At 43.2% G+C, this 21,822-nt stretch overlaps 1 protein-coding gene across 1 annotated transcript; it reads right to left on the minus strand.

Annotated features, from left to right (window-relative positions):
* Positions 1–1,009: 1,009 nt before the first annotated feature.
* Positions 1,010–17,990, minus strand: CAV1 (caveolin 1). The gene is made up of 3 exons (XM_015853682.3): positions 17,919–17,990; positions 17,162–17,326; positions 1,010–3,357 (listed from the first exon to the last, which is right to left on the minus strand). The coding sequence occupies exons 1-3, from the start codon at positions 17,946–17,948 to the stop codon at positions 3,016–3,018; spliced, it is 537 nt and encodes a 178-aa protein (XP_015709168.1). The 5' UTR covers positions 17,949–17,990; the 3' UTR covers positions 1,010–3,015.
* Positions 17,991–21,822: the final 3,832 nt, after the last annotated feature.

A 21,822-nucleotide genomic window follows, 5' to 3' on the forward strand; every position in this document is an offset into this window, starting at 1 on the left:
CAGAGAGTCATTCCCTTCCTTTAAACCTCCCTACAGTCTCCATCTGTCACTGCCAAAAGGAGCTGTGCCTGATGTTTATGGCTCCTCCTTTTTCCCTGATTATAAAAGACTCTGCGAGTCTCATCCAACTCACCATTCTCTCTTTGGGCTATGTCTGTTCCTTTTGATTATTATAATTTATTTTTTAAAAATTATTATTATTATTATTATTATTATTATTATTATTATCATCATCATCATTTTATTTAATAGCTCTTAGTACCAGCTATTTAGTTTCTGCATCTCTTTTTTTACTTCAGGTTTTCTGCAAGTAGGACTTCTGGCAGTGTCTGCATCTGGCAAGCTACATCTGTTGCCCTGTTTGCTGGAGATGGGCAGGCTGCATGTTTTGATGAGTAATAGCCACAGATGAACGCCTGCATTCTGGTAGTTGCCAAAAAGTTATACAACTACAGATCCTGTGGTCTCTTAGGTTTTCTCTGAGCTGATCCTCTGGTGTAAAGAATGTTGTAGAGTTTTAAGCTTTTAAAATCTTTTACTTTTTCTCCCAGTTCACAGCCCACTCCAGTGCACCAGTTGCTACCATCAGGCTATTAACTACCATTAACTACACCATCCTGCTACTGAAAAAACACATGGCACGTACCTTAGGTTGGTATCTCTTGTTTGAACATTAAAATCTGGTTATTTGATTTTTAGGCCAAAATGGGATAGTCTGTTTTATTGAACTTCTGTTTATGAGGCAATGATGTGACTGGTATCATGCAGTAACCCAACAGAAAAGAACCGTCATGATACAAATGAGGTCTATGTACAGCTCACAAAAAGCTATAATTCCCCCATTTCCACACATTTAATGCTTATGCTAAGCAACTTTTATTAAGAAATATCGTGTTTCCACTGGACTCAGAAGAAAGGCTTTCAACATTCTGAAAAGCTGTTAGAGTCTATTTGAACGATCTACTCCAAACTATGGATTGACCAAAGGATAAAGAAGTCAGACAGCAGCTACCATTAAACATTGTTTTATTGTATTAATTAATGCACATGCAGAATTAAAAAAGTGTCCGTTATATCTGTAAGCATATAACAACAATGTAAATGTCTTGGATCAGCAATGTATTGGATTAGGGACTAATATGTCTAAGTGAACAGACAGCTTTCAGGATATACAGTTTATATGGTAAATCAGGAAAGTTTTCTTCTGAATGATCTTCCTCATAAAAAGATAAAATATATCTTCTTTAAAATTTTACTTGGTTTCAGTACAGAAAAAAAAATCTATAATAGTACACTCTCCATTATGTACATAGAAAAACATAAAACTATATCCATACCAGTGTCTGTTTTTAATGCAAACAATAGTAGTTAATAGCTTTGTAACTTTTTGTGCACCTTTTCCCCTCTTCCCTCCCTCTCTTCCTCCCTCCCGGCCCCATTAAAAAAAATGCAGCATTTCTTAAAGTTTTCAATGCTTTGGCAGAAATGCATCTGAAGGCACTCCCGTGTTAAGCAAAGCAGTAGGTGAAATATCAGCGCTAGATAAAAAAGCTGCAGGTGTACCAGACAGCTCCGTGCTCAATCCCAAGGGCCAAGCCCTGTTCTCTTGGAGGTCAAAGACTGGTTTGCAGTAGATGCCAACCAGAGCAGGCTCAGGCCCCAGGCTGGTTACAATAAAGCAGATCAGCCTCACAACTCTTTTTACAAAAGCTTCATGCAAACCACATGAGGATACGGGCTGTATCTCTCAACACAGTACTATCATGAGGGCAAAAAGCTCCTGTAGGTCACAGCATCAGAATGCGTAGCAAGGACTTTGCCTTGTAGGCCTTTAACCTTGCTACATAGGCTAGCTTGACACAACACCCTCCATTTAAGACTTCCTGATGTTGCAGCACAGCTAAAAACAGACTAATCCACAATGTGAAGTTTCTAAACCGTCTCTCATGATGGATTAATTTAGATTCAGCAAAGCGTCAGTTCATCTGAAAATAATGTGTGCTCGTGGCATGCTGACTTCTGCTGATAGGAAAGTTTTTTAAAGCTCATCGGAAAGTTTCCTTCAGAGGCAGCCCCTCCTTGGCATTTTGTGGCTTGTGTTTGGCACACCTTCGTGTTTCTTGTAACTCAGGGTTATCTCTGGCATGCTTTTATATGAATACTCTGGAAAAAAAAATAAATGAAGCCCACGAGATAAACACCTAAAACAGCTAAAGGATGTGTCATAAGTCACAGTCAGGAAAACGTTTCCATAATGACCAGTTTTAGTTTTCAACTTCACTTTTCTTCTACAATTTAGTGAAGGTTGAGCTACAACTGTCTGCAAACTTCCAAGAAAGAATGAGATACAAAGGCACTAACAGAAGCCTTTTTATGGATGAGCAAAGCTTTCACATGTCAGTGTCTCCAACCTGATGAAATGTTAGTTTTTCAGGACATTCATTAATTAAGTAAATTGTTTACTTATCCAATGTATTCATAGTACATCACACCTGACCATGATTGCAAATCGCTGTAGTCAACTGACTACACAATTGAAAAAGAACATTCTGCTAAAACCTGCCAGCTTGTCATGTTTATTCTGCTGCAGCAGCTCTACACTCTTTGGCCACAATAAAATGAATGGCATTACAGCGTTGGAAAGCATTTTTGTCATTCTTTGGTAACTCTGTGGATTTATCTTACAAGGAATGAACAGTGAGACAAAAAGGCATCCAACAACATTTCAGACTCTGAATTGAACAGCCAGCAAAATGATATGCAGCTGTCATGGAGGAATAGCTATTTAAGGTTAGTTTGAAATACAGACTGAAAAGAGAAAACACAATAGGCAAGTAGTCCAGTATGAATACATAGTAAAAAAGGATATTGAGCAAGTGATTTTTTGTTTTGGGCCAGTATATCCACCAGTTGCTGTATGTTGCTTTGGGAAACGTGAAACTGGCACCAAAACACCCCAAACAACACAAATCTCCCACCCCTTCTCCAGGCTTATGGTGCTTTTTGAAATGTCCCTCAAATGTCTTTCTGTACTGTGGCTCGGATGCTGCTGAACACCTTGCCCATAGCCTCAAACAGTGGGTCGCAGAATGTGTGGATGCAGATAGAATAGACACGGCTAATGCACTGGATCTCAATCAGGTAGCTTCTGATGCACGGCACCACCGCCCAGATGTGCAGGAATGACAAGATAGCAAAGTAGATGCCCCAGATGAGTGCCATGGGAATGCCAAAGATTGCTGACAGCAAGCGATAAAACCAGTATTTTGTTACAGTGAAAGTGGTAAAACTGGCCTTCCAAATCCCATCAAAGCTGTGTGTTCCTTCTGGCTCAGCAATCACATCTTCAAAATCAATCTGCAGCAAAGAACACAAAAATCAGGTCAGTCAAACATCCTCATCAAGTGTGGAGCCCAGAAAGCCCCATCCTCAAAAGCAATGATCGCCTGCAACAAACATTGAAGCTTCTTACATCCCAATATGAATTAACCCATTTTAAAATATCACCTAAGCCATGAGCAAGACTTGTCTTTTGTTTTTTTCCCCACTGACTATAAGTGACACTTAATGATTAGCTCAATGATACACACCTAACTTTTAGATGGAGAAGAGCTATCCAAAGAACTGAATATTTTGTCCTCCTCTCCTGCAGCCTTAAGGGTAAGGAATGCCCTTAATTCTACTTAAGACATGAAAAAGTGATAGAAACATTGTGTTTTTATTGTCTAGCTTTTCACCATCTCACATCTTTATAAATGGAACAAGTGCAGACACTGCTTTGACATTTAACACATCAATAAAATGTGTTTTATTTGTTTGACTTTTTCCACCTTCCCTTATATAGTATTGCTGAATTTTGACAGTGAACAAATGTTGAGGGCATCTAAATATACTTTGAAATAGGCATAGATAGCTGTTGATTGGCTGAAAAACAAAGTGCTGGATTTAGATCTGCCTAATAGATAAGATGGAACTTATCTTTATTGTAAAAGAGTGAGGGAGTCTTCAATTTTATTAAGCGTAAGAAGGCTCTTCACACGAGAGCCGTTTTGTTCTAACCTGCTCTGTTTACGTGATAACACTGTTAGTGGAAGACATAGTCAGGATAACGTGTTAATATTTAGAAGGAACATACTCTTCCACATATTTCATAGTTTTGAATATTATTCATAAACTGTTCACAGAATCATCTAAGGAAGCAGTACATTCCAGCATGCATATTTTACCACTCTCTGTTGAAATATTGAGCTTTTCAGGAAGCCTAATTGTCATAACATTTCTATTAGAAAATTAACAGAATTACTATGATAGTTCGGCTCCGTGTCACACAAACATGTTTGATATAACCCACCATACAGGATATTTAATTTAGGCAGCGCAACAGATTGCATAGGTGCTGCATACAACAGGAAAAAGAACGCCATCAAATTATATCTCTCTAAGAAATGAAATGGTTGTTTAACTTAGATGGAAGAAAAAAAGAAAATGCATTCCTGGGGCTGAATCCCAGTGTCCAATGATACTGCTGCCGTAAGTGAAGATATGGGCCAGAGGTCTCAGAAAGTCAGGCAACAGGTCCTTAGCATGTTGAAAGGACATGAATGTGAATATACTCAGTGTATCACCTATGCTGTAGGAAAAGGCTCAAAAAAAGCTCGATTAAAATACAGACTGAAGTTGAAAAAAAAACCTCCTCCCTTTCTCTCATTGAGTCTTCACGTGAATTCAACTGAGTTCTTCGTTAGGGAGCTGTTGGAGAGCGTCCAGAGGAGGGCTACAAAGATGATCAGGGTGCTGGAGCACCTCCTCTCTGAAGACAGGTTGAGGGAGGTGGGCTTGTTCAGCCTGGCAAAGAGAAGGCTGCAGGGTGACCTCATTGCAGCCTTCCAGAACCTAAAGGGAGCCTACAAACAGGAGGGGAGTAAACTCTTTGCAGAGGTAGATAATGGCAGGACAAGGGGAAATGGTTTTAAGTTGAGGGAAGATTTAGGCTGGATATCAAGGGATAGTTCTTTACCAAGAGTGGTGAGGTGCTGGAAGAGGCTGCCCAGGGAGGTTGTGGATGCCCCATCCATGGAGGTGTTCAAGGCCATGTTGGATGGGGCCCTGGGCAGCCTGGTCTAGTATTAAATGGGGAGGTTGATGGCCCTGCTTGCTGCAGGGGGGACTGGAACTTCATGATCCCTGAGGTCCCTTCCAACCCAAGGCATTTCTGAGTCAGCTGTTATATCAAACATCTTGAATGCCTAGTGTCATGCAGGTTTAACTCAGTGTGTTACTGGGCCTCAGTGTCACTATGTCTGCTCAGGCCAGCACACCTCTCCAGGCATCAGGTAAACTATAAACCTTCTTTATCTGCTGCTTTGTCTTAATGAGGCTTTAGTGATTTGAAAGCGATATGTGATTCTTCTGGATGGGAATCATCATCACACCTAAAGGTAGCATTCGGATTGAAACTCTTAGTATCTCTACAGAAATCAAGAGTAGGATCTTCATTGGCTGAGTACCCGACAAACACACCACAGCTCCATGCATTTCTCTGTAAAGGCACTCAGACATTAAAGTCTACCTGGAATTTCTGCAACTGAACACAGTAATTTTAAGATAATAGCTACAGAAAGAGAAAGTGAAACAGAGATGAAATGACAGTTCTCTCCTGAACTCCTGCGCATACAAAATAGTCTACACTTCCATAGGTCACATGTTTGACTTTTTTTGGACAAATGTTGGAAAATACTTCCATGGAAATTGGTGTAGAAAAAAAAAACATATATAGCACCACATCCACTGCTGAATGAAGATGGGATATTTGAAATTATTTGGGCTCTGGAATTTCAGAGTGGGCAACACGTAAGCTCTGGTAGAAATAACGCTGATTCTGGGATGAGCTTTACAGACAATGTGGCCTGATTAGATAGAAAAGTTCACATCTGGGGACTATGCCTCATCCTTGGAGGTGTTCAAGGCCAGGTTGGATGGGGCCCTGGGCAACCTGATCCAGTAAATGTGGAAGTTTGGTGGCCCTGCCAGGTGGGGGGGTTGGAACTTCATGATCCTTGAGGTCCTTTCCAACCCGGGTCATTCTGTGATTCTGTGACTACATAAGTGACACAATATTAGCTTTATGAAGTATGTTGGCCATAAAATACTTACAGGAATTGGTCATTAGAAGTTAGCTGCCATCCATAGCAAGAAGCCTTCCAAGATGCACTATGGTCTCATGCATCAAATGAAACAATCACATGTCCTTGTATCAATTACTGGATTTTAGAGTTGCATTACAACAGAAAGAAGAAAAGGTTGTAGATATATGTATAGAGAAGTCGATATTAATGATGGTATCCAATTGTCTTAGATCAATTCTCAAAAAGAAAAAAGTTTGCAAGAACTACATATTATTCACTGAAATCCATCTTATCCAACTGAGTGCATGTGCTGGAAATGCATGCTTGATTTTATTTACTTTTTGAAATATGCCAGCAAGCATGTGTACAGTATCTGTTTCTGCAGCTATTCAAAAGCATTTATATCACAGGGTTCCTCATTTTCAAGGCAAATGGGTGTTCTTGGCTTATTATCAACATTAGCCTTGAAACCAGATAACAACATGCAGATGATGACAAAAAAGGAAGATGACTTCAGCAATAGAAAGTAGACTCTCAGAAAATGATACTATATGAAGTCTTCATTTTTTTCTCAAAGTCTTCATTTTTTTCTCAAAGGTTTCACATAGCCCCCATATTCCAAAACGTTTGGTAATTAATCATGTGCTTCCCACCAGCTGATGCTGTGGTAACTGGCAAAGACAGTGTGTGCACATTGCTGGCAAACAGCAGTTCAGTGCATCAAGGGCTACTCGGGGTTGTGCCTAATGTCTTTTGTATTTAGCTCAACTACGACAGAGCCTGTCTTGCTTATCATTTGATTCATTTTAAATCATTAATTATAGTGAACACTGAAAAATGGAAGCTGGAAAACTGAACGGTTTTCAGATCATACAGTAAATTTTCTATGTTAGTGATTCTCAAAGGCAGATGGTTTTAGTCTGCTGTGTACCTCAAGATGTTCAGAGAGTTAATGCTGGGGAGCCAACAAAAGAATCAGATCACAACACATTTCCAGATGGACTGCACTGTCCTCATTCCAGGAGTTGATGCTAATATTAGAACATTCATGATATATCCTTGGCCAGGGTTTCTGAACTCAAGTCAGACACAGTTGTCCTAAAAGTACTTGGGAATCAATCTGTCTGTGAGACCGTAATAGCAGTGCATTCATGCCACCAACAGTCATGGAGAGATGGTGGAGTACATTCTCAGAGTAATTTTAACAGTGTTATCGACATCTCTACCAATGCATATAGATGGTGCTACAAGAGCTATACCCAATGTGTCACTACTGCACACTTTCCATTTTGTTATTCCTCAAGTTCCATGTTCCCCAGTGCTCCACTTTGAATCAGGGAGATACCAAACTGAACTGAAGAGTGAAAAGACAGAAAGGCAGCCTGGCAGCTCTAAAAAGCTCTCAGATAAACACAGTGTTAAAGTGAGTCCATTGTCTGTCTACAGACCACAATAATCTCATGAAATTATGTATATGTCAAGACAGTCCAGCTACAATGGGAATGCAGTACTGTCCCAAATTAGGCTTACTCTAAACAGCATGGAGCCTAAGCCAAGGCAGGCAGTGAGTTGAGGTAAGCTGGGTTCTTCTGCATCTCAGCTGCTAACAGATCACATATGAATTCCTGGCTGGGAATGATTCCAGTTGTTTCACCATTCGGGCAGTATAGATAACTCCCCACACTACAGGAATTCAGACATCACCCAGATTCTTCCTGCATTGAGCCACTCCCATGAAAGATCCTGTTTTTATCTCACAGAGACCCATTCTGCACAAGCAACATAAAGAATAGGTGGATAGATGGGCTTTGTTTTGCTAAGGGTTATAATTCTTTCTGTTACACCATCCTCAGCCTCTTCTATCATTCTCCTCTGTATTCTAGTCCAGCAGCACTCAGCTGGTGTCATCAGGCTGAGTGTCATCAGGCTGATAATGGGAGTGCAAATGAACTAAGTAAAGTAAAAATAGGAGTGACAGGCGAAAGAGTGGTGGCCAGAAATGGGATTCTAGGGAAAAAAGATACTTTGCGGTTCTCTGTTGATTTCTGGAAATGGACCTAACTGGCTCACAAGGATAAGATACATTCATTTAGGGTATTTTCACAACTCCACTTTTACCAAAGCATCAAGTACATGTAAACCTGTGACGGATTCTGTTTCATTTACATGAAGACATACTTAGGTTAGCCATAGGTCCTGCCCTGAAGATTACCTACTCGGTGTATAGGGTGTGATGTGGAATAACCGTGAGTTATTTGCCAGGCTAATGAAAATACAGGCACGTTCACTTGTGACAAGGGCAGAAGCAAAGGAAATTTGTTGCAACCCTTCACAGGACACTAATAATTCACAACAGCCTCCTGCTTCACCCAGAGCTATTAAATGCTATTAACTTATGTTCCATGCCTACAATACACTTCCTGACTTCAGCTATTCTTTGTTTCCTACTATTCAGCTTGGTAAAGCCACGTTTTACATTGCTTGAAGCTTTTGTCTGATTCTGCTGTGAGAATTATTACAGCTTCTTTTGCTCTACATGTGTTTATTAAACTTCTATCAGGAAATTAAGGAATCTCCTTTGATTCTTAAAGAGACTTATTTACAATAAAGGGAAATGGTATGGAAAATTTTCTTTGTTTTCAAAGCCTGTTTATAGCAAATACCTATTAATTAAAAAGTGTAACATTGTGAATTTATTGTTTTTCTAAGAAACACAGCAACCAACCAGCCAAAAAAACAACAACCAACCGATCAACAAAAATCCCAACAGCTGAGTCAAGAATATATGCTTTATACAGGAAAATAGTTATTACATATGGAAGTAGCTGACCTTGTCATGTTGGATCCTATGAATTAAAATGTAAAGGTGTGTCAAACCCCATCCTCTAACTGCCTACATAACAATTACACTTTTCCTCAAAATTTGTTCTTTGAGGTATCAGCTCAATTGAAATTTACTGTGCTGGGTCTATCAGAAATATACACACATATATTAAGGCCAGCAGCATTTTGTGGAGGCTTTGGCCTAAGCCACATTTCTGTGACTGTAACTACAACGACTCAAATTGCTGTGTGCAGTGTCTGTGTGCTGCTGCTCTGCTCCTACCATACAGCCTGCACAGACAGGCACCACTGGGGAGGAACTCAACCAGGAGCTCAGCATGTTGGTGTTTCTGAGTGCCATCAATATCTTTCAGAGTCAGTGAAAAGACACCAGGGTCCTTATTGCATCTCTTCTGATTGATCACAGATATCTCCAATTGGGCAATCCACTTACACAACCCAAAACATGGCAACTGTCTTGCTGATGTCAATATGCTTAAATGTTGTGCCAGACAAGGGCTGTAGCCAAGACAGACTGAAAGCTGAGTCTTTGATGAATAATTTACATACACGTATCACTTGTTTAATCCTTAAAAAAGTTCATTTACATTTACCTGCATTGTGTAAAGAAGCTGGTACCTTGTGCCTGTAAACATACAGCTCAATAACATTTTACTAGATGCTGCCAGATGTGTCACAAAAAATACCTTATGGCAGGGTGACAATGTGAGCATCCAGCTGTATCCAGAAATGAGCCAGGTTCCATGTGACTATCATTAGGTGTTCAAACTGACCAATGAGATTTTGTTACATTTCCTTTCTCCTTGTGTCTATTTTTCATCACAGTGCAAGAACTGAGTGTTCTGCCTGTGAATCTCTTGATAGAGTGCAACTTTCCTGAATGCTACAGAGAATGCTGAAAAAGCAAAGCATGTTTTAGCAAACAAGAATACTCATGTTGGAAAACAGAATTGAAGGTTGAAGGATTGAAGGATTGAAGGGTTATGCTCTTCTGACTAGAAAAGAAAACCATGTCCTGTCAGGAATGGCCACTACTGATTAGTGAAAGAACTTTGTTCTTCGAGGTAAGTAAGACATATTCATTTGGGCTGTGAGCAACTTAATATAATGCCATGACTTAGAAAAGAGTCATGACTGCAAGATCACAGTTTCACAACCTGAAAATCGATGACAACTGCCAAAATTTGGTGATAATTACCAAGACAACAAGCCTTGAACATGCTGAATTACTGATCACATACCAAGAAAGCCCTTGTGATGGACTCTGTCTTGACAGACAGGCCCATCTAAATCCGTGGAAGTATTCATAGGAAAAATGATGCTGTGGCAGTGGGTCAGCACTGAAGCAAGGAGGCATCCTCCAGAGACCTCACTGCCTGTGCTTCTTAGTATAGTCCAGCAGAAGGAAAGAACAGCAGCTTCAAGGAGACATCTGCATTCCGCGGAAACACAGTTAAGCTTCCTGTGCAGGTGGGGATATCACATCAGTCAGTTCCATAAAAAATGGTGCTGTCAGTGAGCAGAAAACGAAGTGGCTGTTTTCATCCCTGGAAACTGACCTGCTGGAGGGTGGTTGCAATTTTCCACAAATGGAACTCTTACAAAGCTTTCTTCATATTATTATTTGTTTCATGTTGCACAGTTTCACCTCATTTGATGCTGCTACTTTAGTAAAGAACTCCGATTTATCTCTGTGTATGTGCATGTTCGTATGTTTGTTCGTGTTTGTATGTTTAAGGATACGTATGCATCAATATGAACAGCAAGGTGGAATTTGGATGAGACTAAAAATAATGAGAACTTTTTATTGATTCTTCTGGGATCTGGATTTAACCAGGATTCAGAAACGTTAATAAAAGAACAGGTATCCTCCAAACAAATTTTTAAATGATTATGATGCTTTGTGTTGGTAGTTTCACAGACCTGATGTCCTCCTATGGACACTAATGGGAAATGGAACTACAGTGACCTCAGACTTCTTAGTAGCACATGGAGAGAGACAGGAACCTGCATTAGTGTACTTAGATCTAGTATTGATTTTTTTTTCTTTTTCTCATTTTTAAGGGAGTCTAATGTGACTCTTAGCTGTGTATACTATGCACATACAAATTCCTGCTAATTGCTGCAATTATTTTAGCACATCTTTGTGACCTGTCCACTTCCCTCATTTCTGTCTGGATTCCTTACTGCTGACAGTGAGCATGCAGTGTGCCCAGCTAACTCTGTGTTACTGCCAAAGAGATTGGCCTCTGCGTTTCTTCTGCTAGAACATTCTCTTTGTACTGGAAGATCTTAAGTTACTGACGCTTCATTATGAGACAACTATTTATTTATTTACTATTTCATAAAGATCAAGATTTTGCTGATCTACTGTTAAAGTCTTATCATAAACTGCACTGGAAAAGAGATAAATGAAACTGAATTTCCTAAAATGATAGGAGACTTTGAGACTGAAGTCTACAGGAGACATTAACTTGAGGGAAATGTGAATATGTTTCTATACTATCTGTTTCAGTCCTGAGGTGTTTTAGAGCTTACAGAGGAAGTGCTGCAGCCCTTCTATGAGGCTCTGTTGGCTTCTTGGAAACTCTGAGTTAAGTTCAGAACAGCAGGATTTTGGACAGGGAATGTGATGTTTCCACCTTTAGCTGCAGCAGTATCATCTTCTCACTTCTTATTTGAGAAGCTGAGTTTAACAGTTCCCATTTATTTGAAATGGAAGTACATGAGTCAGGTGAGTAGAATATAGGCATGCCTCACTGAACAGCTCCACTAGCATCTATAGCATAACTCCTTGTCAATCATGAATAAAGCGGGGTGCAAACTTCATCTGATGTATTCACTAGAGTGGGCATAGTGGTACTGAGATTATATCCTGTTAAATACTAAACTGATGACATAATTTTGACAAGAATAACATAGCATAAGATTAGAAGTTAGTTTTGAAACTATTAAAAAGTATTTTCATAAGAAATTTCTTAGAAAAATTACAGATTCTTGCAGGGTTAACCCTGGCCCTCCAAGCAATTAAATAAATCTAATGGCATAACTTATCTTCAAAGTAGGAAATAAAATCTCTTTAGTTCTACAATTTTTTTTAATTAAAAATATCAGGAAAAGGTAAATGGCAGTTCTAGATCAAATAGCTCCAAAAAGTAACTTGCTGATGTAGATTTCATCCCACTGTTTATTTATTACAAAGATATTTGAGGACAGTGGGAAACAGAAACCTTAGTTTACAGCTGTATTTCTCTTCTGCTTTCCAAACATCTCAAATTATATTGATTCAACCGCCTTCGTTTATATTTTTTTTCTCTCTATTGCTTAAAATACACCAAAGATCAAATTCTTATTGGGGATCCAATGGAAAAGCCACTTTATCACACACATTTTCCCTGTTCCCACTGGAGAGTTTTAGATTTCAGTACTTTTCTCAGTATTAGACACCCTTACCTTCTGCAATGGATATGGTGTTTCTATCCATATATTGTGTTAAAAATTCTAAAATGGATTCAGATTCTTCTTATATTTTCTAACATATAATCTGGATTGTGTTGCATCTGACAGAAAGATAAAATATTTGTCTTCTCTGAATCTGAGGTAGTGTATAATAAACTCTAACAAAAGGAAAACCTATGTTGAATAGTTGGCTCTTTCCTCATTGTCATCAAGTGAACATGGAGTTATGAGTCATGTTCATCACGTTAAGAATGCAATACACAAGGCTTTAATAATACTATAATCTCAAAGACAAACACTTTTGTTTGGGATTTGAGACTTGATTAGAGCAAATTCAATCACTATCTGTAATATTATGGATATACAAACATCTCGTGTGTTTCAGTCTGGAAACTTCTAGTTCCTGTGCAAGTAATCCATTTCAGAATTCTCAGCCCTCACTCAGTACCCCCACAGACTGGCCTTTGTAACAACTTGAGCTTTAATCTCTGAATCCTACACTAACCTTGGAGGGAATAGCTGGAACAGAACTGTATCATGCAGATAACAAAACACTGGAATAGTGCTGCATTTTAAAATCTGAAACCCACAGTTGGCCATTAGTAGAGGTGCAAAGTTTCACAGTTATCTCCTTTGAATGCATCTGTGACATACTGCAGCTGCACTTATCACCAAGTGGAGAGAGACACACACTGGGAGAACCACTCATGCTATCCTGTGGTTAGGCCTACACAATGTGATGCCAATCTTCCTCTAAAGAGTGCTCAGCAGTCTGAAGGGCAGGAGCTCTGTTCTCCATGCTGTCACACCAGAGACAGCCCTCAGTGCCTTACTCTTCCTACCTCAGCAAATGCAATGGGGACAGCACCCACTTTCCTTCCAGTAGGCTCCCAGGCCTGGATGTGTGAGGTGCGGCCTAGTCAGTTTTCTGAGCACTGTGCTCAGCACAACAGTGAGTGACCACATCTGTGAAGGATTAAGTAAATAAAACTGCAATTTTTTTAAAAAATTATTTTTACTTTATTAGAAAGTTGCAGAAATCATAAATTGCTTTAAGCATGGCTCAGAATGGCTGAGCAGCACTGTGCTCACTAATGCCTACATCATGGTGTTGTGGTATTTGTCAAGATCTGACTAAAAATTCCAACCCAGGCTTACAGCGAGCAAAGCTGCCCGTAACTTCATTGGCTTTAAGAAAGAAGACAGGAACAGGGCTGTTTAAAACTTGATACAAAAGTTCCACATTGCTACATCTGTAGGCCAAGTTCTGGATTTTTTATTTTATTTTATTTTTTTTCCAGAGAAAAGGGTGCTTACACAACAGCAGCAGATAGATGCCATTTGTTAGAAACAAAACAGTAATTATGTTCTGGATGGTACAGCAGTAGCCTAGTACAACACTACAGGAAAGAACTGTAATCAGATGTGACTACATGTTGGATCTTCACTAGTCCAGAAGGAGTAGAGTTTGCTGGGTTGGGTGCCTGGTCCATTTCTATCCTGAGCAAGGAGTGAGGAAGTGCTGAAAAGCACACGCCAGCCTCTCAAAGGGCTGCAGGAAAGCAGCCTCCTATGTTTCCTCCTAATTCAACAAACTCTGCAGAGTTGGCCACAGATACTTTGAAAAACTTTGAACTGCACAGAGTTGGAAGGCTGTAATTCCAGCCACAATTTGGAAAACACAAATATTGCATTGGAAAACAGGAAGAGCAAAGACTGTGCAAGACGTGAAAGAGAACTTCAGGCAACTTTATGTGAGGCCTAGATCAATGGGGGAGGGAATGATAAACAGGAGAAAAAAAACCAAAAACACAAACCAATAATATTTCTATTCTGCTGGCTCCATCTCAATGCAATAAACAAGCTGTGGAATAGAAGAATGGACTGGAATCTGCTGTACGAAATAGATATAACTTTGAGGGAAATAGCTGTATAATCATCAAAATCTCTCTCAGAGAGTTCCCAGGTGCACAGAGGCTACTTCTCCCTTGCTGAATTCCTATTCTGCTTTCTGTTTGACAGACAACTCCAGAAGCTGATGCCTCAAGGAATGGGACCACGCTGCACATTGTTGGCATCCCAAAGTGACGCATGAGGGCAGCCATATGAGGAAGAAACTCCTTCCTTTCCGCTCCCTGCTGAAGGAATTAGAACAGGAAGGAAACTCTGGTGGTTTTACTAGATTGTGCTTCCTCCTGCACGGAGCTGCCAACAACTTTGACTGTGGACCTCAGCTTTCACACCACAAAGTCAGTAAAGCCTCATTTTCAATCCTTTCTGAATATGGAGTCAGTTGCTTTCCACACCTCTCTAGAAACCAAACACAGCATTTAGTGTCCACTTGCTATTATTTATTTAATAACAATTTAATGTTTTAATTCAATTTTAAAGGATCTGGATCAGGTCTCTCTCTCTCTCCCTCTCTCTTGCCTGGATTGTTGCCCTGCTGCTGCCTGCCCCATTTATCTGCTGTGGACAAAGCTGCAGATGCTCAGTGTTGCACTCCAAGGGAACATGCGCTGCTTCTTACAAGCAAGTGTTATTTTTAAAATGTGCTATGGGAAGTATTTGAATGCAGCCAACACTGAGGCCTTTTAGAGAGCTGCTTACAGAGCAGATTCCTCATTCTCTGTCTAATCATTTCTATTTCATGGTTGACTGATTTGTCCCTATTTTCCATGCTATTGTGTCTCATAGTCAAGTGGCAAGAAATGCATAAAACTCTGGTTACAAAGCAGAAGGTTCTGAATCTAGAAAAAGGCAATAGCCCTACACAAAACTGAGTTACATCTGGGGCATGCTTCAGGCCTTAAAAAAAAAAATGAATGATTTCTTCTGTCTTCCAGTACGCCAAGACGCCTGTTACTCAGGTACATTTTTTACACTCTCTAGATAACATAATGGAAGAGGTCATAGACTAGTGGCTGTGGCAGGAACTGAATCTTTGCCTTCTCCTCAGTGAGAGTCTGCCCCCTAGGAACTGGATCTAAACTTTGCAGCTACTTCTAAGCTGAACCTGAAAGAAGTGTTCAAACTCAAAGTGTAGCAAAATTCCTTTCTGTATTGGTAGGGTTGGGTCTACCTACAAAATGCTTACAACAAATCAAAGTGATTCTTATTCATCCTTGTGAGAAGATGGGAAAATGTTGCTTTGAGATGTCCGCTTTGAAAAAAAAAAAAAAAAAAAACCAGAACAAAAAATGCTGCTGCTTTTAGAATGCAAAATGGATACTGTGTGGTTTACATTCATTCTGGCGCATCACTGTATCTTGATATGCTTCTGTGCACTACCAGGAGCTCATGGATACAAGACATGGTACCACTATTCTGGCTACTTGCTGTTTCTCGATGCACACATTTGATGGTCCACAGTTATCTTGGATGGACATACTGAAAAGCTTGGTTTTTACACTCCTAAGTTCTTATTCTTTAAAAGTCTTTTGGATTATTGAATCTACCAAGCTAACTTTCTTAATCATTGTTCCTAAAAGAGGCAGAGAAAGCATGACAGGCTCTGCATGCCACTTCTTTTTTGTCCATTAGGAGTTTTTTCCACCAGCAGCCTGCATCTTGTCCCAGCAGGATCTTTATCCCCCAGGCAAAGTCTGGACACTCAAATTCCGGCCTGCCTAGGGGCTGTGACTCATCCTTGGAAGGTTTGGTTGCTTTGGGGACTCCTTCTGTTGATGTACGCAATGAGACACGAGGAAGCCTTGTTCTCCAGCTCCTACATTCCTGCTACCCAGCTGCTGGGTAACAGATAAAAGGATTGTTCCCTCCTTCCTAACAGCAAGCACTTTAATGGAAGTTCTGTACCACTAGGAAGTGGTACAGTTGATTATTTTCCCCCTAAGCAAATGGAAACTTCATCCCTTTTCTTTCTAGATCTTGGACAATGGCCCTCTTAACAAAATAGCCCAAATTCCAATTCTTGATCCAGCAACGTGGCCAGTCATACTCAGCACCTCTAAACTCCTTAGAAGTCAGTGGGATTTGAGGTTACTCAAGACCTTTCTGCATTGCCCACACATGGCACAAATCATACCCCTCACATACATTTAGGAACTGCATTTCAATCATTTTACCCCCCCAGAAATAATATGACATTCATCTTTTTTTAAGGCCAGGTCTTCCTGCTCTACAGCTCCAGTGCTCAGGGAGCCCATGCCTCGCACTAAGCACTCCAGTGCCTTTCTCACTCACTGCAGCTGACTGGGCAGCCCTTGGCTTTGCTGGATCCTGGTAAGCTCAGGTGGCAGTGTCTCTGTTTTCACACAAACAGCATAAAATTCTCCTGCTAAAAGAAAACTCAGCCTCTTGATTTTTCTGACCAAAGCGAGTACAAGCAAAAGTGTCTGCCACTCCACATGTGTCAAAACTGTCCAAGTGAATTAAACACCAGAAGAAAGACTCTAGAAAGGGACCCCGTCCGGTTTTTCCTGGCTTCCTTTACTCACTTCCCGACAGAGGGAAAAACTGCACGGAAACGAACACAAACCAAACCAAGCAAACGAACCCAAATCACCTCTGCAGCCGCTTGGCCGAGGGCGACCCATCCCGCTGCTCAGCCCGGCTGGAGCCGCCCGCTCGAGGTCCGCAGCCTTGGGCACACGGTTCGGGGCAGCCGGGCTCAGAGCCTCCCCTCTCTTTTCAACGCCGAAAAGAAATCGCGAGCTGCTCCCTCCCTCCCGCAGCAGGTGGAGGAAAGCGGTCGTCCCGGCCCGGCCCCTCACCTTCACCACGTCGTCGTTGAGATGCTTGGGGTCTCGGTTGACCAGGTCGATCTCCTTGGTGTGCACGTCGTGCACCGCCTTCTCGCTCAGCTCGTCTGCCATCATCTTGTTATTGGGCTTGTAGATGTTGCCCTGTTCCCTGACGGGCGCCGCGTACAGAAAGCCCTGCGGGAGGGAGAGCGGCCGGGGGGCAGAGCCGGCGGGGAGGGATGGAGGGAGGGAAGGAGGGAAGGAGGCAGGGCGGGCTGGGGGCGGCCCCGGTCCCGCGGGGAGCGCGGTGCGAAGCGGCGGTCGGCAGCCCGGGCTATTTAACGGTGCGGCGGGGCTCTCACCACACCCCGCGCCCGACGCTACGTTCGCTCCCACGGCCGCCGCCAGGCGTCCCCGCCGCGCCCCCCACGCACCGCCCGGGTCGGGCACGGAGCGCTGCCACCCGCCCGACTCACAGCCCGCCCCGGGAGGCTGCTCTGCCCCGGCACCGGAGCCGGAGCCGGTGCAGAGGGAACCCCCCGCGCTGCGCCCCGCGTGTCCCGCCTTCGGTTTTGTGACCCTCACCGCGTGGCCTCGCCCTGCAGCCCCGGGGCAGCCCCCGATCCCCTGCCCGCCGTCCGTCCCGTCCTGTCACGTCTCGTCCCATCCCGTCCCGTCCCGTTCTCCGCAACCCCGCTCCCCGTCCTGTCCCGTCCCGTCCCGCCGCGCCGCGGAAGGCGAGTCGGGCTCCGGCAGCAGCCCGAGTGCATCCCCCGGTTCGTCCTACCTCCGAGTCCACGTATTTGGTGCCAGACATGCTGTCCCGGCGCTGCCGCAGGTTGCTCTGCGCTCTAACTCTGAGCAGCGGAGGCAGGAGGATCCCGTTCGGCGGAGCGGCCGGCCAGGGGAAGGGAGGCGGCTGGCGGCCGGCCAGGGGCTGCTCCCCGCCTCGGGCCGGGGCTGATGACAAGCGGCGGAACGGCCCGGCATCGCGCAGCGCGCCCGGGAGCGGCCCGCGGTGGGAGGGGAAAGCGACCCGGCCTCGGAGACCTGCGGGCGAGCGGGCGACCCCGGCTGCATGGGAAGCTGCGGCGACGGTGACAGCGACAGCAGCCGCAGCCACAACAACCGGGGCCACCCTGCCCTGCTCGAGCCGTCCCCTGGCAGCGGGTCCTCGCCGCTGGGATGCGGGGGGCGGCGGTGGCCGCGTGTGGCAGAGCCCCTGGGGATGGGGGGACGTGAAGGGGTGAGGAGATGGAAAACGAGCAGTGCTGCGTTGGTAGAGCCCCCCCCCCCTCCTCTGACAATGGTCCACGCACTGTCCCGGGAGCGATCGTGGAAACTTGGACATCTTTGGGTTGAAGAAAAAGAGATTTTCTAAACTGGTTCACTTCAAAACTATGCAAATATTTGACAGTCCCGCACGCTAAATGTGCTGTATTTTTCCTGGGAGGACGCTGACCCATGTCTGCCATGCACGTTAACAGCTGGGACTTCACTCTGAGAGGTGCAGTGGGATGCCGGTCTTTGCACTCTGTTCTCTGCCACCCCCCAGCTCAGGCTGCCCACAGCCCCATCCAGCCTGGCCTTGAGAACCTCAGCGATGGGGCACCCACAGCTTCTCTGGGCAGCTGTGCCAGCGCCTCACTGCCCTCTGAGTAAAGAATTTCCTTCTAACATATAACCTAAATCTTCCCTCTTGTAGTTTACAGCTATTCCCCTTGTCCTATCACTATCAGCCCACATAAAATTTCATCCCCTTTCTGCTTATAAGCTCCCCTCAAGTACTAAAAGGAAGATCTTGACCCGTTTATTCAGTATTACTGCATGTCTCAAGGATGACTAAAAATAGGAAATTTATTGGTTAATTTGAAACAGTAATGACTCCTGGAATGGTTTCTGCAGAACTTCAGCACCATGTGGAAGACGTTTCTGAATCATAGAACACTGCTACAGTTTAAAGAGATACTGGGAGCAGGAGGAATTGCTGGGCTTCATGAGATGAATCCCAGCAGAGGAGTGAAGGAGCTCTGCAAAGAGCTGTGATGCTGTACAGAGGAGCAGGATAGCTCATGTGGAAAGGGCATGGCAAAGGCTTGCAGGAACCTTCTGAAAGCACAGAGCCTGTGCTCCATTCTTACCTGCTGTGAATGGATTATTCAGGAGTGGCCTAAAATTGCCACAGATCTCAGACACCCAACCAAACTTCTCACTGAGCTCTGCTGCACTGTTGGCAGCCCAGGGCAGCTGCTGAGCAGAGTTATGTGGTAACTAGCTGGCCACCTCGCTGCCCTTCTTCTTTTTCCATCACACCAACTCTACTTATTTCAAGTCTAATTTTAAAGGAATTTTATTCTCCAAAGCTTTGCTTTAACTTAACTTGCAGACCTTGGAATTGCCTTAATTGAGAACTGACTGTAAATATAGAGCCACGTGTGTGCGAGGTGGGAGCAGTTCTTCTGATTTTGAGAAGAAAAGCCTCAGTACTGGCAGGAAACGTATCTTCCAAAAAGCAAAAATTGGATTGGAAAAAATTCCTCAAAAAATACTGTCAGAAAATGAGTCACAAGGCTGAACTAAATGTGTATGGCTGCTCACTGCGTGTCTTTGTCTGGTATCAAACACTGCCTCTCACTCCACTCCTCCCCCTAAAGTTGTGTAATTATTCCAGTTATGGTCTCTGCGATGTTCCTGATACTTGCATGACAATGCCAGAGATTGGAATCAGATCAGCTGAGAGTCTGTATTCTTTATGTACAGCTGCAGCAGCAGCGAGGCTGTCAGATAACAGCCTGCCCATGAGCAGCCTTCCTTATGCAGCATGCTTCAAAACCTAAGGCTTAGGAGGGGAAAATCACTGTGGTTTTAGTGTCTTCTGTTCAGCTGCTGAAGTGCATCCTTTTATGTGCATTTTTGGATGGGGATGGTTTGCTGGCTGAAGGCCTGAGCTGCCAGAGCTGTTGGTAGCGAGCTTTTATCAGCTCTGAATACAGTGCTTACCCTGCTGCTTGATAACAGGCACCGCAATGGGCTTAAAGCACAGAACAGTGCTTTCCTCGTTCCACAACGTACAGACTTTCAGTCTCAGAGGACTCACGACAGTCATTCTGTCCCCACTCTGGAGGCTATCCATAGTTTAAATTACAGCTCACTGAATCAGAGCTATTTCACTGATGTGGGTGCCCTTGCCTCAGTCCCATATCAGAATATAGGACTGTCTCTCTTGAATGCTTTTTTGTTACTTGGCCCATTCATTCCTTGTGTCAGAGGAGACATTTGCTCAGGAGAGATGGTGAGCTGCCCTCACATTCCTTTCTTCTCATAACCTCTAGCTATGAGTGATTCCCTTTTAAATGGAGATGCTTCTGCCACAGCACATTTCACAATAGCCTGAGGGCCAGAAGTGTAATCTGACAACTGAGAGACCCGAGATCAGTTTTTGCTATCTGAGATGTGTTAATGCATTTGGACTCCTGGGAAAGCATATTTTGGGAAGTACCCTGCTCTGCCGACATGCAGTCAGTCTATTTTCAGGTGACCAGGGCATTCTCTTCCTTTACTTTCGGATTCTGATTGGGCTTGGATGTGAGTGAGATGCCAAGTTGCTCAAACAAGGGCAGTTCTAGGCATGAACTGTAGGTACTGAGGGAAGGTTACATGAAAGGGAGGTGCCTTCTGAGTTTAAACATGTTCCTAGCTGGGTGGCATCTGGGCAGGGATTACAGTTTTTGGATTAAACGCCTGACTATCAATCCTGTGTTAGGCATATATATATATTTTATTATAGCTAGTCCCCGTAGATCTTAATCAAGGTAGCTTGTAACCACTTGGTTGGTGCAGAAAACAGATTGAAAGCCTTAATTCTGTCAGCTGAAGGTTAAGTTTTCCAGACCTTGAGCAGTTTGGGTCACTCTTTTCTCAACCCTTTTCAATATCAGGTTCTTGGTCAGTACTGAGCTGGGCCATGAATGCTGCTTGGTGTCAACACTATTCTGTGCCATTCAGCCAGTTCTAACAAGTTATTAACTGTATTGTGTAGAAACAGCAATCTGAGAACTACTCCCTCTCATAGGAGTCAAGCACCCCCTCCCTGAGGCTTATATAAGATATGATTTTTTGTCACTGAGATCATAGAATTACAGAATCATAAAACGGTTTGGGTTGGAAGGGACCTTAAAAACCATCTAATTCCTACCCCGTGCCATGGGCAGGTTGCCACCCCCCAGCTCAGGCTGCCCACAGCCCCATCCAGCCTGGCCTTGAGAACCTCAGCGATGGGGCACCCACAGCTTTTCTGGGCAGCTGTGCCAGCACCTCACCACCCTCTGATTAAAGAATTTCCTCCTAACATCTAAACTAGGAGACTATGAGAGATGTAGGTGGAGGAGAGCCTGTTCTGCTGCTTAGATACTTAGATTGCTTCCATAGGCCTGCACAATTTTTAGAGGAAACAATTTTTTATTTTTTTTTAATGCAGCAGAGGAAGGGACCCAGGCCAAGACAAACATTTTGCATTAATCACTGCAGAAAACTCTTCTCAGGAGGATGATTCAGAGCCGGAACCTATCCTAGCTCTTCTGGATTGCCTCTACAGAAGACATTTTCTTTTTGTTTAAATAAGCTTTGGAAGATCAGTGTCACTTGGTTAAAAATAGCCTTAATAATTCACCCCTCAGCTGTAAATCCCTGCA

This window comes from Coturnix japonica, chromosome 1 (genome assembly GCF_054131305.1).
Source record: "Coturnix japonica strain WE chromosome 1, WE-NBRP24, whole genome shotgun sequence".
In the NCBI taxonomy this organism is placed as follows: Eukaryota; Metazoa; Chordata; class Aves; order Galliformes; family Phasianidae; genus Coturnix; species Coturnix japonica.